General features: G+C 37.1%; 2 protein-coding genes across 2 annotated transcripts in view; one reads left to right on the top strand and one right to left on the bottom strand.

The window, feature by feature from the left end:
* Positions 1–8,914, bottom strand: part of LOC124612404 (very-long-chain enoyl-CoA reductase) — a 54,193-nt gene extending 45,279 nt beyond the window's left edge. Inside the window, exons 1-3 of the mRNA XM_047140590.1 lie at positions 8,775–8,914; positions 8,622–8,672; positions 2,609–2,922 (exon numbers count right to left, since the gene is read on the bottom strand). Coding sequence (XP_046996546.1) covers positions 2,609–2,922; positions 8,622–8,672; positions 8,775–8,780 — 371 coding nt within the window. The 5' untranslated portion in view covers positions 8,781–8,914. The remainder of the gene's footprint in view (positions 1–2,608; positions 2,923–8,621; positions 8,673–8,774) is intronic.
* A 101-nt stretch (positions 8,915–9,015) lies between these two features.
* On the top strand, positions 9,016–17,051 carry LOC124613231 (dnaJ protein homolog 1). Its single transcript, XM_047141905.1, has 3 exons — positions 9,016–9,171; positions 15,376–16,189; positions 16,299–17,051. Exons 2-3 carry the CDS (start codon positions 15,383–15,385, stop codon positions 16,530–16,532), a joined length of 1,041 nt encoding a protein of 346 aa, XP_046997861.1. The 5' UTR covers positions 9,016–9,171; positions 15,376–15,382; the 3' UTR covers positions 16,533–17,051.
* The last annotated feature ends 1,843 nt before the right edge of the window (positions 17,052–18,894 follow it).

The raw sequence follows: 18,894 nt of genomic DNA, 5'->3' as shown, positions 1-18,894 counted from the left end.
GTTCTCTTCCTGCACTCCATATGTGAATGGAATGGGAGGAAGCCTTAATAACTGATTCAATGGGAAGTACCCTCTACCATGCACTTCACAACAGTTTGCTGAGTATGTCTATAGATTTAATAGGTTGCTCCCTACTACACGTGTAACAGTCCCAGTAAAAATTATAAGTGTGGATCACACTCCACAGAGACTACTGCGAGGAAATAAGACGTGAAGGGAAGCAGAACCAACTAAATCTTACACTGATGGCATAATTTGGGTTTTACAGTTTTAAGAAATACAAGGTGATAGCTCTTTTTTTCTATTACCGAGTCAATGGTGAAGCAGACAAAACAAGTAACGGATCAAGAATTTTCTCTTTACTGATCTTCCAACCCTGTTCGGGTTTAAACCATCAAAACACACAAGTGCAGTACAAAGTAAACAAATATTTTTAGTTGGTCTGCCAAATTATTTTGCTTTGCCAATATGATTTTAGAAAAAGTACGAAAAGTTTTATCTTATTCATGACATTTATTCAAAGAAAATTATACATACGAGGGTTGTATCAAAAGTAAGGTTCCCAATCAGCTACAGCCTCGAGGGAAGATGCTAGGCTAAATCCGATAACAGTGCCGTGCGCAGAGGTTCCCCCAGTCTCGAGCCCACATGTCCGCAATTTGAAGCGTCGCTCAGTGTTGTCTTAGCAGCCATCAGAGGTGGAAGTGCTGATCGCCGCTCCCACCAAGTGCGAGGTTTGAGCAGTAATCCGGTTCCTCCACCCAAAGAAGTTACTGCCCATGGAGATTCATTGGCAACTGACTGAGGTTTATTGTGAAGAGTGCAGGGCTTTTTCTGAGGATTGCACAGAAGTTCATGATGATGAATGGAGTGGAAGACTGCCAGTTCTGGATGCGATCGTCCAGGAGATCAACAGTGAGCTGCTCAAAGATCGGAAGGTCACTGTCCATGAACTTGAAGGCATTCCTAAGCTTCCCACAACACTATTGAAAAACCTTTAACAGAAACGTTGGGTTATCGAAAAGTGTGTGCTCGCTGGGTCCCATGGATGCTGACTGACGGACACAAGGAGCAACAACTTGACTGCTTGCAAGTTTCTTCAACAATGTGAAGGGAGAGGCAACAAGCAGAATGTTGTTGGACTATCGTCACACCCCCGAAACAACACAACAGTCATCAGTGGCGTCACTCCGGTTCACCGTCACCAAAGAAACTGGAACAAACGCAGTCGGCAGGAAAGGTTATGGCGACTGATTTGGGATCAAAAGGGGGTACTCCTCATCGATTTCATGCAACCTGGGAAGACAATAAACTCAGACATATGTTGTGAAACATTAACCAAACTTCAGCAAGAAATCCAGAATCACTGGAGAGGACAACTGATGGAGGGAGTAGTGCTTCTTCACGTCAATACTAGACTCCACACCATTCATCAAACACAGGAGCTTTTGAAGAAATTTGGGTGGACTGTTATGCCCCATCCCCCATAAACCCAGATTTAGCCCCAGCGATTATCACCTCTTCCCCAAGCTAAAGGAACACTTTGGTGGCAAACGCTTCAAGAGTGACGAAGTCCGAGCAGAGGTCACACACTTCCTCAACGAGTTGGCGGGAGACTTCTTCGACTTCGTAATACAAAAGCTGGAGCACCATCTTCAAAAGTGTGTCAAAAAAGGAGACCATGTTGAAAAATAGACAAAATTGTAAGCTTTTGAATGATGTATAAATTAATAATGATAAACAATGTTTTCTATTTGTAAAAAATATGGAAACCTTACTTTTGGTACAACCCTCGTACATTATTATGCACCTTATTATTCACTATACTTAACTAGTTCTTTTTTCTAGGAAGGTATCTGTAAACATTTTTTCAGCTGACACCAACTTTTGACAAAAATGCGACACAGCATTATCATCAAATAAATTTGTAGCATATGTAGCCACTGCTTTATTGGGGTGATGATTTTCAGCATACAAAGCAGCCTTCTCTGTATCTTCTTAACGAAGTTAATGAAAATCATTCTTGCCTTCTCACAAATGATGATCTTGTTAATAGTGTCACCTTGCAATTGCTTTTCATTTATCCATGTGAGGGGCAACCTTTCAACATCGTCCAGAATATGAAACTGCTGTTTAGATGTTATTGTCTCTCCCTTTTGAAGCATCTATCTGCATAATATTGTCCTCATTCTTGAGGACAGTGCAAATAGTTTATGTAGACCAACTGTATGTGCGTGCTGAATCAGCAACGCTCACACCCTGTTCGTATTTTTCAATGATTTTATGCTTCATTTCTAAGGTCTTTTCTTTCTCTTAAGGTCGTCACCTTGTGGCTTTATCTTTGGGGACATTACTGTGAAGGTTATTAAAATTTGCACACAAAAAACACTGTGTGAACACAAGTTTAGAAAAATGTTGATCATAAGCTGCAGTAAGATGGTATCAGAAATTAAAGTTGACAAGTCTTTTTCCCCCACTCAGACTTGGTGATATAGTAATAATTTTATAAGTCCCTTTCTGCCTGGTAAGTGTTAAGACCAAGTAAATTACTCTCAAACCAATAAAGACCGAAATAAAATGAAAATTTATATTGGAATAAAATACATACTGAACTACAGGATGTGGTTGTAGTGCTGCAGCATCTGAACCATAGAACAGCCATGGTCTCTGATAAATCCACAAGTACACTGCAAGTGGACCAGCATACTCTGCTAAGAAAACGGTTTTCCACCCTATTTGAGGCCCAAGATCTTTTACGTACAGTTTAGATCCATTTCCTAATCCCAATGAGCTCACAGTCTCTTCATCCTTCAATGTCTTTCCCTTTGGTTCAAGTCTGACTGACTGCCTATCAGGGTATAACTTTGGCCTCAACTCCTCAATCTGTTTCTTGATGTTTCTTATGTTGCTTGATGGACTCACCTGAAATTTACATTAATTTGTTTATAAGAAACTTGCATGCTGATAAACAAACTATCAAAAATATTCTTTGCATTATAATGACAGCAATATATCAATAAAATATGAATAACTTTGCTTATTGAAAAGTTAACAGACTTTGCCTCTGTTGGTTCAACATGGACAGGAGACATCGGCTAGTTAAGTAACTGTCAATATCAATGAAATTCACCAACAGCCGTTTATCTTACAATTTTATTTTATTTTAAAGGCCACCAGTTTCAGCGTTTCACTGTGCTATCTCCAGGTTCCATATATATCTCTCCAAACAAACAAAAATGTCATATAGAGTCATAATCTCTGGATGTCGTGAATTCAATCGTTACACTAGTGTTTCAGTGAGTTACTATCAAGTCTTTGAATGAAACACTAGTGTAACAATTGAATTAATGACCTCCAGAGATTTATGGCTCTATATGACATTTTTGTTTATTTGGAGAGATGCGTATGGAGCCTGAAGATGGTGTAGTGAAGTCATGAAACTGATAGCCTTCAAAATAAAATAAAATAACATCTTAAGATACAGGGCTGTTGGTGAATTTGATTGACATTGACAGTTAACACACTTTTATCATTTCATTCAAGTTTTTCTGATGCATGTAAATCACAGTAATTGTAGAAAATAGATTCCTCAAAAGTCTTACCAGTACATGTGAAATCGGGGTCATTACATGCCAAATCAACACAGGAAAGTACAATTTTCAACGCAACCATGTCCAATTTTTGTCAACTTTGGTGTGTTCATTGCACACATTGCGGGAATGAAAATTGCAAAATTTTAGAACTAACATCTACAAAAAGTAATGGCTGTCCTGATTTTTAAAAATGCACGGAAAATTCAACTAACATTGTTGACACACATGGCTGTAACTTCTGTTCTAGTAGAGACAGAACTACGAAACAGGTAATTTTGGAAAGAGCTAGGAACAAGCTTTCAAATTATATCCAACATGGCAACATTGAAACAATATACATGAGTAAGGTCAGTGACGTTTATCCTGAATGTCTCAAAACATATCTTCAAAATTTTTGAAAAATATTTGCACCTTCATGTTGCACTGCACAACATAGTAAAAAAATAAATTCAGGATGCCATCTGGATTAGGAGATACAAATTAACACATACAGTAATGTGATAGAATAAAAGTGTATAAATTGAATGCAAACTGCAACTAAATGACAAAGTATTGAAAACATGTTAACAGTTAAAAAGATGATGTGATAGCAACGCACAGTAGGTAACAATATGAACAAGCCAGTAACAAGCTATTTTATTATTCACAGGGAAAATGTGTTTTGTCGATATGATGAGGAATGACAGACCACAAAATATGTGATAGATGTAGTAAAAATATGATACACAAACAATGCCTGTCACTGAACCAACTACACAGACAGGAATTCCAAACCTTCATTACTCCTCTGGCATGTCAGACATGTCTGTTGTCCTACACATTGCTTTACTTGTAACAAATGACTGTGTGTTATCCCTTGGCAAATCCCTGGTGAAGAAGGGGGAGGGGGGGGGGGGGGAAGAGAGAGAGAGAGAGAGAGAGAGAGAGAGAGAGAGAGAGAGAGAGAGAGAGAGAGAGAGAGAGCACTACTGCAAAGTAAATATGAAAAAAAATGGAGAGGGTGAAACAAATGTGGAATCTGAAATTATAATGCAAGTGAAAGGGAAATTCAGTACTAGCACCATAATCAGTGAGCAGATCCAAATGTTGACACTTCTTCCAAAAGGTTAAGGCATTCAAAGAACTAAATATGGCTTTGGAGCCTCAAACTATTTCGTGAGAAAGGCAAAACAACTAGCCAAAGATGTAGTATCTTAGTAACTGCTAATCTGTGACCTAAGTGAACATATTGTGAACTCTATGACAAAATTCTACAACAGCTGCTGTTTGCTGGGAAAAAAGATTTTGTTTTTCTCAAGGAAAATGTTTCCACAGTTCATAAATAGAGATTACTGGTGTAAGGAAACCCAAATGAGCTGTATCAAGCACTAAGATAAACATCGAGGCCATGAAAGAAGCATTATCCAAAATTTGCCAGTTATGGTCCAAGAACTGTTTTCTGTCTGGTGCAACTGGTACTGACAGTGTGTGTATCTGCAGTATTCACCAAACTGTGAAGCTCATGTTGGAAGGTTACAGATTGAAAGAGTTGACATGAGAAGCAGACTTTCTACTTAACATGTACACAGTATTGCCAAGATCAATTGCTATCTCGCACAGCAGAAGTAATAAGTCAACATATGAGAACTGCCCAGGTACAGTGTCTCATGAGATACCCAGGAGAGCTGTTTGATGAAAATGGTATTGATGAAACAACATACAAACTGTGCATATATACAACAACTTCCTTCACTCTTCTAACTTCTGTGGAAGACTTCTTGGGCCAGAGGTGGAGGGGGCTGCTCTGCACTCCTTTGTAACCACCCAATTGTCTGAATTTCTTCACCAGCTGGAAGACACTTTGTGACAATGGATACGTTGTTGAAAGATTTTGCAGAGAATTTGGCATTTACACTGCAGGATGAGAGAGGTACCACTGGAACATCACACAGGCCACCATTCATCCATTCGCTATTTATTATAGACATCCACAATATCATGCAATTGATTATATTTCCTCTGAGTGTTCAGCCTATCCAACATCATTTGGTAAACTTCACGATATCTCATTTTCATAGAACACTCGGGTACATTTACTACTTTTCAGATGGTGCTGTGGCCCTTTACAAAACTCGCAACAATTTTGCAAACGTGTCTTTTGATCAGCGATTTCAATGATTGTTCAGTGTGGCATTTGCTTGTCACACCGCAAGGAAAATGACCGTGATGATAATAATAATAATAATAATAATAATAATAATGGTATCACTCAGACATGCGTCCTGTGCCACTCTGCGGTGCCTCTACAACTCTCAGATGAGAAGACAGTTGTCTGAATGGTGTTACAAGAACATTACTGTGTGCGACTTTCGTTAAAGAACTAATAATGTGATGATGCGGCTCTCTTTCAAGAGAAATTTGCACAGGTTTGCACTAGTGCAGGTATCCATAAGCTACAATGTGTTATTCCCAAAGACCATAAAGTTTTTCTCCAATTAACCACATATCAAATAACGTGGGCCACAACAAGTGTCATACCTCAGTGATATTACTGAGTTTGCTGCATGCATGCATGAAGGTCACTGTTGCCATGGGTGTATTCTGAAAAGTTTCTGCATCATAATGGCTGTTCAACTTCATCTGAATACTCCAAGAAACCTGTCATCTTTACTGTGGACAAGACAGACATTCTTACGAAGGCCGATGTGAGAACTGCAAGTGACATATCTGTCCATTCACCAAAAGAGCCACAGTGATCACTTGCCAAAATATGCACAGTGATCTCTTGCTAGCCAGCACTGAGGCATGGTAGGTCTTTATACATTTGTATAAATTTTAATCTACTTGCCATACATTCCACACATTTGGTAGAGATGATAATATCACATTTTGCCTCCTGGAAGTCCGAGGTCATAGCCTGTTACCTTGCATATTGCAAATGCTCGTTATTGTCCAGTTTATCTTGCTATCTTAATGTGTGTTGCTATCACAACAGTGTTTTAATTGTTAACATGTTTCTCAGTAGTCTGTGCCATTTTGTTGCAGTTTGCATTCAATTAGTATTGCTTTATTGTATCACATAGCTGTAGATATTAATTTGTACCTCCAAATGTCATCCCAACTTGACTTTTCTTTTATGTTGTGTAGTGTAACATGAAAAACCGATAATTTTTTATATAGAAATTTTGAAGGCAACATGTTTTATAAGATTCAAGATCAATGTCACTGACCTTTATGGATATGGTTTGAATATGGCCATGTGAGGTATAATTTGAAATCTTCGTAGCACTTCCCAAAATTACCTGTTTCACAGATCTAGAAGTTACAGCGGTTAGTATCAAATTACATACATTTTTCGATTTTTCCGGCGGCCATTACATTTGTCGTAGTTGTGCTAAAATGATGAAATTTGACATTTTTCATTCTCATGGGCAATGAACACACAAAATTTGATGAAAATCTGAAAGGGTCAGGTTGGCAGATAGTTTGATTTGGCATGGAATGACTCATCCCTGTCTTTTTGATGACGAACCTGTTGAATACAGAGGTTGCTGCTGCTTTAATCTACCACGATAAACAGCAAAATTCCCACGACAATTGACTGAGAACACATCTAAATACGTATAAAGCAGTTATATTTTTAGGAACTGTAGGGAAAGATGGGGTTGATTTGAGCAATGATGTCCCACTTCTAATGTTGGGACAGATGCAGTCACTTCCCGTTCAAACTGAAAGATACCTAGTTTCATAATGTTGGAAACCCACATAGTTAACAGCAGCTTGTATTTAATATTCTATACTGGAATTAGTGACACAGTTAATAATAAATCAACAACTATCCAGCAGTATAAGGTAAACCTGCAAGGTGCCACATGTTTACTGCTTTCTCATCTACAACTTTAAAGTGTTTCTGAGAGATCAACTCTACAAAACTTTTCTTCCTATCAACACTAATGATAGGAACGATCCTGTCCATTTCATCAAATTCCTGATTTGGGGTTTGAAGAGGACTAGATCAACTAGATCCTTATGGACTTTAAATGTCAACATTTAAAGTTAGGCTCAAACTTGATAGCTCTGAGTATCAGCTGAAAGTACTAATCACTGTAACCTGTTACATTTATTAAGTATTAGAAGGTTGCACATCCACAATCATGTGGATTTGTGTCAATGTGTATTGTGTTTACAGCTTTTGGTAAACGTTTGGCACAGTCTGACAGTATTCACAGACTGCGTGACCAGTCATATTTACACCACATACACTTTCAATAAAAGTACACTAGGCAAATGTATTTTGTAACTAGGTTTTACTTCCGATATTGTGGCTGTCAACTGCCCAGTTCATCTTCAGTACACTCCTCTTATCAACCACAGATACCACTAGGCAGGAAATGTATTAGCATAAGAGCAAGAACGTGTAGGTCTCCAGAAAGACTTTGGCATGAGGTATCATTAACAACAACTTTGAACCATATTCGGTTGAATAAATAATAAGTTTGAAAGTTATTTTATTTTGCACACGGTGGTCTTGGTAACTCCACGTCTGCTGATCAATAAACACCAAAAATCTAGGTTTTTTTTTCCTTTTTGAATGGGAAACTTAAGTGTTCCAACACCATCTCGTGCAACATTCTAGCGCACATTAGAGCTTCATTTATGACATAACTTGACATATTCCGAAACCTTTCCTTAATGCTTTTTTGCCGCTAAATCTTACTTTGAAATCAGCAGCTATCGGCATGCTGTCAATTACGAATTCTATCAAATACTTGACCACGCAACAAACAGCGCTACCAGAAAAAACATAGTAACGACTTTGTTTCCTTTTTCTTGGGCGTGATAATTATTCCCATTAAACATAATTTCTCAGATTCTTGGAGATGGTCAATCATATGCATTGTTTAGAATCTGTATTAGCATTTTATTATTTTAATATAAATTCCTTAACTAAGTAACCACAGGAAATAGCAAAATAGAGCAATATGGGCCCCACTTCTGAAATAAAGTTTTGATGCTGATAATTTCCGTAATAATTTTACAGTGACTTACATTATCGAGAGTTCCGATACGTTTTGAATCTTGGGCAGCGAAAATTTCAATCTGAAAGAAACAAAACATATCAACATCATTTAATAATATTAACCACATTATATTAACAAACAGCATTTCATATCTATCGCTACATTTGACTTCACAGCTTACATTCATCCTGCTTAATCTACGGCGCTCAACGCTCAACTTCCAACCAGTTTATCCGTACCTCCCGCATTATATTTGCATAAAACCTGACTAAGGCAAAACTTAGTATCGTTTCTTTGCCGACAGGTAGAAGCACTTCAGCAACAAGGATGTTACACCAGACAGCTCGAAGGTAAAATATCGATAATCGAAACGTTGAGTACATCTTTCCAAATGTTATCTTTGCCGTGTTGGAAATCTGCCAGCGTACAGACGCTTCCGGAATATTCTCGAAGAGTGTGGGTATATATGCACGGAGCAGAAGCGCGTAAGGGTTTAGTTTGACGAAGTCGTGTGAGTTGTGCTGTCGCTCGTGTGTTTGTTTAAATTATTTGCAGAATCTTCTACATCGTTGTAAATCGTAAGTACTCCCATATGTTATTTTAGACGCTTTTATTTATGTTTTAAAAATGGATGCTACTGTGTTCTCTGCTGAGCAATGATCCGCAGTGTGTTGCAGTGAAGCAAGACCGAACTATTTTAGTTCTTCGTCGTAAATGTGAGTGAAAATGAATTATATTTTAATATTTGAGGAAAAGGTTGATCGTATTGGTTGGGTGCGAAGTTTCGCTTCCTTTGTAGAGCCATTTTATGTTATCGTACGTTCAGAGTGCATTGGATTATTCACTGTCCTTTGCCATTTTTTCCTCTCTTTGTATTATCTGCGTAATGCACTTCGAAAAGTTTAGACGTTGCAGTTTTGACGGAGATAATTCCACGTAACGTGTCGCATAAAAAATTACGTGGCAGGTATCATGATATAACAGTAAAAATTTAGGGCAAGTTAGTTTATATAGGCGCTCATATCAAATTATGTAATTGCTCTCGTGCTAAACAAACTAATTGCATCTAATGTCACATTTATTCTAAGGTCGTATTCATTCTCTCACAATAGGCATATTAAAGAAAACATTAGCCAATAAAGGAGATAGTTCGTTGTAAATTCCAACCGAGAATGGTTTGTGGTAGAAGTTGCAGTAGCAGAGCTTTCAACAAGTTATTTATAGTTCTAAATGGTTAGGTTACGTCATATTTTGATCTTGTTTACATTTAGTGTTGGTAAGCTTTTATGGCAGAATCAGTATCTCCAACAGAAGTGATTAGTCTTTCGTAGAATTTGTGTGCAGTATGATGTTACACTTCAGGACGTCGTCAATAAAGCAGTTGACACCACATGATGTGATAAATCGATATCTGCGCGAAAAATGCAATGTTTTGATGATAGTATCCGTATTGCCCCCAATGTGTATTCCCAAGTCTTGACTTTAAGTTAATAGAGTAACCACATTAAAACAACGCGCATAGTACTGCTTTTATATTAGCACCTGAGGTTGCGACAGCGTGACAATGGAATCAAAGCTGTTAAAATCTGAAAAATCAGATAAGTTATGGATCTTGGAAGATTCCGGAAATTAGGTGTGGGTAAAAGATACTCCGTGGCCCGACCCCTTGAAATTTTCGTATTTTGTGTATTGTATTTGTACATAATTTCAAAATAACTGATTTTTCCGTTACCAAATATGTTTTCTGAACACGCTGCGCAATTTATTTTTGTGACGTTAGTCTTCACCACAGACCATTCTATTAGCAAAATCTGTATTTGGCATTCACATTTGTTAGCTTTGCCAACTGCATATGCTAATGAGATGTAATGATTAAATTATAAACTGTTACTGCATGGGTAACTGAAAGTGTATATTTGTCTAGCTTGTGATGGAAAAAGAATAGTCTTTCATGGAACTTGGGTGTTGTGACTGTGTATACATTGACAATTCATGGTTTATCCATGTAAAATTGTTTCTGTATTTTAAGCAGCATATTAGTTGTTTTGCTGTGAAATTGTCATAGCAGACAAATTGAAACATTCAAAGTTAAGTAGAAATAGTATTTGCATATCACTGTTACTAGGTGTTCTGATACTCCTAATAGGACACATATTGATCTTGACAATGCTGTCTTGTAGGGCTGTTGGGGAAACTGGAGCAATGGGATGTTGTAAGGTTGACAGTTTGTATTTTGTTTGTAGCAATGAGGATTTGGGGGGTGGGGGGGGGGCAGTTATTGGGATAAGTAATTTATGGGGGAGATTTCATATGGATAAATTTATTTTGTTCACTAATTTACAGTAAAACTTCATTATATTCTCAACTTTCGTAAGTTATTAACATATTTTGCATAATTGTTTGCTAGTAAATGGCGGCTAAGGATGTTATCACATACTTTCTTTTTGACTAACATACCTGCATTGACAACATAGGTGTGTTAAATGTGCAGTGACATTTAAATTATAAAGGTGCTTGGCTACATGCTAATTAATAGGAGTTGGTTCCATTGTTACACACTAATAGTAAATGCGGGATATGGTTGCTATCATTCCATCTTTTGATAATTATGAAAATTGATTATTCAGTATGGGTATACTATATTCTTATCCTGATTCGTCTGCTACTCGCATGTACAGCAAATATAGTAGGTTGCGACATAGGTCAATATTGTGAAATCTGTGCGATTTAATGTTGAAAATGTGAAATGCATTTTATATATATGGGTTTAAGATTGTATATGTTTGAACCTGAAGAGGTGCTTAGAGTTAGGAACTGTAGGTTTTCATAGTATCATAGTATCTTTACCAACATTTTAAAAGAGCAGTATTCACTGTACTACTATTTCTCGATCTATTATTAATCATAAATTCTTGCAACGTAGTGTCAATTTTTTAATTTCTGTTATGGAAATAAGAGATAAATGGGTAATACTGCTGTAATATTATATGTGGAGTGACAAAAGTTTTATATTTTGTGGGAAGGTGCTCAATAAACTATGAGAAAGGAAAAAAAAACTATTCAGGTATTAACATTTTTGTAGGTGAGAATGTTTCTTATGCAATCTACAAGGTAACATTTGTGGTTGTACTTAAGTTACACATATTTAATTCTTCAAGAATGTATGTAAAAAGAACTTGCATTGTGTGAAGCACTTGGAAACAGATTTGTTTAAAGTGTTAAAGGTGCGGGGATAGTAAACATTGTGTGTACATACAGTAGTAAACATTGCGTATACATACAGATATGGTGGCACTTTTAGATTTTGAGTGATACTGCAATTGCACATACACATCATAATGTGTCTCTTGCCTTTAATAATTTTCTCCCTTAACTTACTATTAAATTTTTCAGAAGTGTGTAATGTTCTTGGACAAAGTTTGTGCTGTTAACATGTACCAAGTAGTTACAATTAGCACTCTTCGTATTTAATTTGAAGTTGCCATTCATAGGTAAGCAGAGATAAAAGTAGTGGTGCTGCAATTTACGTATTTTTATTGGCATCAGTAGATACTCTCACCCAGGTGGATGTCGTGTTCCCTGATTTCCGTAAGTCATTCAATACAGTACAGTTCTGCACTGCCATGTAGTGAACAAAATATGCACATACTGAAAATCAGACCAACACTGTGTTCAGGTTGGAGAGTTTCTAGCAAACAGATCACAGCATGTCACTCTCAGTGGAGAGAAATCTTCAGGTATAAAAATAACTTTGGCCATGCCCCATATTGTGGATAAATAGTCAGAAAGACAAATTACAGTATGCCTACATGATTGCAAAACAATCAGTGGAAGCAGTCACAAAATACCTAGGAGTGTGCTTATCGGGCAATTTAAAGTGGAACAGTCACCTAAAATTGATTGCAGCTAAGACAGATGCAAGTCAGATTCACTGGAAGAATCTTCAGGAAGTTTAATCAACTCGCAGTGTAGATAGCTCACAAAAACCCTTGATTGACCAATATTTGAATATTGCTCATCTGTGTAATCTATTCCAGATAAGGCCGACAGGGAAAATGGAGAAGATTAAAAAAAGAGCTGCACATTTCATTAGTGTTTTGTTTATTACGTGTGAAAGCATGATGGAGATGCTCAGCAGATTCCACTGGCAGGCACTGCAAGAAACGCATTCTGCGTCACAATGTGGCTTACTGTTTAAAGTTCCGACAGGGTGCATTTGTAGAAGTCAGCAAAAGTATATTGATAAAATTATATAGACTTGACCCACATTAAGGCTTACGAGCAGTTGTTATTCCTGTGAACAATTCATGACTGGAACAAGAAAGAAAGAAAGGAAGTGGTGGTGGTAGACAAATTACCCTCTGCCACACACTGCAAGATGGCTTTTGGAGTTTAGCTATAGAGTCGTGATGGGAACATGACAGTAGGTTTTAGTCAGCCATGGGGACTGTAGTGGGCAAAGTTAGTTCCTCTTCTGTCCCAATTTAACCACAACCTCAAGAACAAATTGCAGTCAGCAATATGTTTCAGTTACTGCACAACTATTACACTTTAGTCATGACAATCCACATTAATCACAGATGTCTCATCTATGCAACTATATACAGACAAGACAGTGTGTGAAATTATCAAAAATTTTGAAATGTTCTTCAGAGTTACTTCAGTTTTCTTCATGATACTAAACTTCCAGGTGGCATTGTACAGCCTTCCTGTTAACTGAAAAGTAGCTGTAGAGATCTGTCTTGTACTGTGTATACCAATGATCCCAACCATTTTACCCACTCTAAGTGAGGTTTTGTTTTTAATAATAATAAACAAGGCTCAAAAAGTCAGAGAGAGGTGGGGGGGGGGGGGGGAAGAGGGGTGGGCATAGGACAGAGGAAGGAGGAGAATATCAGAGGAGGAGATGGGCAGAATAGGGAGAAGGAAATTGTGATGTAAATCTTAAGTCTATTACATTTGTTGCAATTGCTGGTTTGTCTAGTACTTAATATATTCCAACAGGTGGTGGAGAGCAATAGAAAAGCTTGGGACAACAGTTTTCAAATCTTAAAATTTTGGTTCTCAAAGCATGTTGAGGCACATTGGCTGTTGTCAGGCACCTTTTTTGGTTACCTAGCTGTATGTTATCAACTTGGCCACAGTAATAGAAACATATTGCCTGAAGCAGGCATTTTCACCAGTGAAGTGGCAGATTAGGGGTGAGTTCTAAATGCATCCTGTAAATCACTTCATACAGAGTCATTATAATTTACTGCCACAACTTATTCATTTTTGAGTCCCACTTCAGCTGGCATAATGTTTTGAATGACGCATGTTGATGGGCATTTCTCCCTAATGTATTAGGTTAGTAGAGGTAGCAGTTGAGTGCAGTAAAAATTAGGTTTGTAGTAGTTTCTGAGTTAGTCTGGATGGGAAGCCAATCTCTTTATGTGATTAAATGTTTATACATACTGTTCTCATTGTCTAAGAGTTCTTTTGCTAGGCCATGAAAACACTCCAGTTTAACATTCATTTTGACAATGTCCTTTCTTGTTTGATTTTGGGATCTTAAGTATAAAGAAAACATTGGACCTAAATGACGAAGGAACTGGTATGATAGTGTAGTTGTAATACTATCCTGCTAGCTGCAGACAGTAAGAGTTGTTATTACTAGGCTGTACACTTTTAAAAAATCATTGGTCCATGGTACATACTCCAGCTCCATCAATTGTAGTACTTGCCATTAATTTGTAAATTGTTGGAAATACTTGTTAGTACTCTCTCTCCTAAGGAGAACATTACATTTATATATAAAAAGTTCTTTTACCACAATTTCACCCGCAACAAAATTTTGGATTTCAGTGAAGGACCTGAACAGTTTGATTGAATCCCGTGACAGTTTTTTTCTAAAAAAATTTCCCCTATTTGACTACAGAATTTTATTAATTTATTTCGCACAATCATGATTTCCACTATATAGCCATTCTCAAGCACAATTTGAAATCTCGAAAAATATCAGGCATGCCTAAATGACACTTCATTATTGAAATAACATTTATCTTGTACAGGAAGAATTATTAACTGCAGTAATAATGGTTTGTAAATCCTGTGTTGCAAGCATATGCAGGCATCATTTACTATTTCCTTTTATCTGCAGTTAGCTGCAAATATGTCAAAATGGAAAGAACATTACTATCACTGTTACGTAAATGGAGGTAACTTTGTATCCTCTTTCACCAAAATACTTTGATAGGCAAAATTGATGAGAGCAGTAATTTATATCCTCTTTCAGAAAACCACTTCAATAGACAAAATTGATGAGAGCACTAATTAAGAATTGGTTCAAATGATTGCATTTCCTTTAGCTACGTCAGAAATATAAGTGTAAATAGCAATAATACAGAAGATGCAGGGATCTCCATAGTGTTTATATTTATCGATCATGTATCATGTTGTCACAGTTGCTCACAGTATCAAGAGCAGTGTCAAATATTTCCCATATTTGAATTGTCACATGTGGGAGCTGGTGTGGTTTAGGCTTTGTTTTATTCTATTCAGTCATAGCAAATGAATGTGAATGCATTAGCAATGATTTATGTCCAGAATATGCAGACTTGATAAAAGAAAATCAACTCCTTATAACAATGAGAAAATTTCCATCTGACGGAGACAAATTTACTACTATAAGGTAGTAGACAATCATACCTGATGACTTGTTCATGATAACTTGTAGTTAGTTCTTCAGGATACTGTAAGTATTGATTAATATAATTTTGACATGGGTCATTCTTTTGTTGCAGGTTGAAGATGGGGAAAGATTATTACAAAATCCTGGGAGTCCCCAAAAGTGCCACAGATGATGAAATTAAAAAAGCTTACCGCAAGTTGGCTCTGAAGTACCATCCTGACAAAAATAAGAGCCCAGGTGCAGAGGAAAGGTTTAAGGAGGTAGCTGAAGCCTATGAAGTTTTAAGTGATAAAAAGAAGAGAGACGTGTATGACAAATACGGCGAGGAAGGGCTGAAGGGAGGTGCACCTGGTGCAGCTGAAGGTGGTGGACCTGGATTCACTTACACATTCCACGGCGATCCACGTGCAACATTTGCCCAGTTCTTCGGGTCTTCAAGCCCATTCCAAGCTTTCTTTGAAATGAGTGGGCCTGGTGGCAACAGAATCTTTGATGACATGGAGTTAGATGATCCATTTACCTCAATGGGCATGAAATCAGGTGGTCCTGCTTTCAGATCTCATTCTTTCAACTACCATCCTGGTGGATCTCCTACTCGTAGCAAGGACAAAATACAGGATGCTCCAATTGAACATGATTTATATGTAACATTAGAGGACATTCTGCGAGGTTGCACCAAGAAAATGAAGATATCAAGGAAGGTTTTGCAGCCTGATGGTTCTACACGTAAAGAGGATAAAGTGTTGACAATAAGTGTGAAACCTGGTTGGAAGGCAGGTACGAAAATTACCTTCCAGCGTGAAGGGGACCAAGGCCGAAACAAAATTCCAGCTGATATTGTTTTCATAATAAGAGACAAGCCACATCCTCTTTTCAAGAGAGAAGGAAGTGACATCCGCTTCACTTCAAAAATTACTTTGAAACAGGTAAGTTTTTTATTTATTTAGTATTTATGTTCATTTGGTCTCTGGTATTAAATACTATGTACTCGCAATTTAATACAACCCAATCTGAATGATAATTGTCCTCTTTCAGGCGTTATGTGGAACTGTCGTCCAGGTTCCTACGCTGACAGGCGAAAAAATTCCTATAAATCTCACAAATGAGATAGTGAAACCAACTACAGTGAAGCGCATTCAGGGTCATGGTCTGCCATTCCCGAAGGAACCAAGCAGGAAAGGGGACTTGTTGGTTTCATTTGATATTAAATTCCCTGATGTTCTCTCGCAAAGTGTCAGAGACATTTTATATGATACATTGCCAAATTGAATGTTAATGTGGGGGTATTTTATGGTTAAAGCTGTTTAAGTGAAGTCTGTTCTCCTACTTGCAATGCAGATTCATTCATCTTTTCCATGTAGAATGTGATTATCATTTTTCGTTCTTTGTTGGTTTGGCAGTTACATGAAAAGACTGTTGTAAAGAGTGTGTGTTCCTTTTATGCTGTGTGATCTGAGAGTGAATCTGCTCTTCTGTGCAAGTGTGTGTGTCTAGATTTTCCTTAAATTGCTGCAAGAATGTTATGTGAGAATGTGGCAATGTTGACTGAATATAACAAAATGGTGACAGTGTCACTATCTCGTTCTTGTCTATATTTGTAATAAATTTAATTAAAGATTTAATTTTTATTTGTAAACATTATTATTTTCCAATCTGTATTTTGTACGTTTTAGTACAATGCTATATTGTCTGCCTGTTCTGTGGGCCTGCATACATATTGTAAATAATTAGTTTGTGAATAGTATTGTGTAACCAATAGCTTAGCTAATAAAATTTGTATTAAAGTTGCATTTTTTATGAAACAGAACCCTCATTTTCCCTTAACCTTAGTTGGGGCCGTGTGTGTGTGTGTGTGTGTGTGTGTGTGTGTGTGTGTGTGTGTGTGTGTGTGTGTGTCCACACATCTAGATTAGGGAAAAGGTACAAACCATAAAAACACATACAGAAGTAAAAAAAATTCAGGTCATTAATCTATTGTTTGTTACTGCTCAGTTTATGGTTAATGTGCAAGATCTTTTAGTAGGCCTGGTTGTTTTTGTGAAATATCTTTTGCAATAAGAATGGGTAAAGCATTCAGTGTGGAAATGGAATTCTATACAGTAAACAAGAAATTTGTGAACACTGGTTTGCTAACAGTGCTTTGATGTTTCAAAAGCTATTTGAGATAACAGTTCAAAGTGATTTGGGATCACTGTAGAACACAACAGACATTAATTTTTTTTTCTTTCAGTGCACATGTAGTGTCAAAGGTAGCAGTGTTTCACAGCTGTCCAGCTTAGTGTGGTACTGTGGCATTTTTAATTGCAGTATACTTTTGGTTTTGTGAAACTATGGTGATCTATAATTCACAACCAAGTAGTACTATTCTAATGTCATTTTTGTGCTGCATTTTCTAAATTGGTGTGTAGAGACATGTAAATGGATGTTCATACAAGTTCCATTATATAAAAATAAGTACTTTGCCGAATATTGGCAGAAATTACCTTTTACAGCAGTTTTGGTCCCACTGTGGGGGGAGGGTGCTTTTTTTAGGGGAGGTGCTCTGCCCCTGAGCAGAGTCATGTGTTCATCTATTGTCCTTCTGGTATATTACACAATAATACTTTCATAATTGTTAGTAGATTTGTTTCTCCATTTGGAATCGTAGATGAAGTATTAAAAGAAAAATCTAAAAGTAATAGTACTATCAAATTTTGAAAACTTTGAAACATTCCCTCACACTACATTTCTTTTTGGCAGATTGCTGAGGATGGACAGATAACCTGATAACCTCATAGCTGAAACACTTCAAAATAATAAACAACACTAGAAATTTATAGGTTTGATAATGTTCTGTATCCAGCATTCATAGTGTTTCACACAGGGAAGAATCCGTGCTGGTAAGAACTATGTACAATGAGGAAAGCAGGCTACTTTTACATTACCAGAAATTAAGACTAATAAAGTGAAACAAGATTTGGTATTGATGACTTGTAAACATTAAATGTTGACTTATATACCTTGTACTGAATATGACAATATTTGTCTTCTCTAGTAGAGAAAAATAGTGGCAAGTATGGCAGATAATTTTTCTAGAATGTTTGTGCCATATTATTTATACACCAGCGATTCTTATACACCATACCCTTGTTAACTTTGGGTCAAGCCACAAAGTGCATGTGACCAAAAAGTTAACCACAATACATTGCCACTGTTTACATAGCAAAGGTAGTTTCATTCTGTTTTGAATTAAAACGTGTTGGAATTCATGGCAGGTGCAGCTTCGAAGAACTGCACAATACCTACTGTGGAACAGTTTGCTGTCACCTATACTTCATTATTGTAGAAACATTGAGAAAATTTGAGGACCGGAGCATAAATTTAAGTGAAGAAATCTGGCCGTTCTGTTAACTTTTCACTCGCAAAAGTGAGCTCCAGCCTTTGATGCATAGATCATATGGCCCTGTGGCAAAGTAACATTAGTAAATTCCACTTTATTAAAATGCACCCCACTGCCACAAAAAGGGCAGGGGTGGTAAAAAGTTGACTGCATGTTGCACTGTGTGAAGCCCTTTTTAAAAAGTGGAAATTAGCTTGATTTATGGATTAGGATTATGGTGTAGCTTTCACCTTAAGATTCAAAAATCCACCA

The sequence above is a fragment of the Schistocerca americana genome, chromosome 4 (genome assembly GCF_021461395.2).
Source record: "Schistocerca americana isolate TAMUIC-IGC-003095 chromosome 4, iqSchAmer2.1, whole genome shotgun sequence".
Classification (NCBI taxonomy): Eukaryota; Metazoa; Arthropoda; class Insecta; order Orthoptera; family Acrididae; genus Schistocerca; species Schistocerca americana.
This window is presented reverse-complemented; position numbering and strand designations above follow the sequence as displayed.

Excerpts from the sequence above, each read along its gene's own strand:
- LOC124613231 (XM_047141905.1), top strand. The coding sequence starts at position 15,383 with ATGGGGAAAGATTATTACAAAATCCTGGGAGTCCCCAAAAGTGCCACA. Across the intron at positions 16,190-16,298 it reads CAAAAATTACTTTGAAACAG|GCGTTATGTGGAACTGTCGT; the intron begins GTAAGTTTTTTA and ends GTCCTCTTTCAG.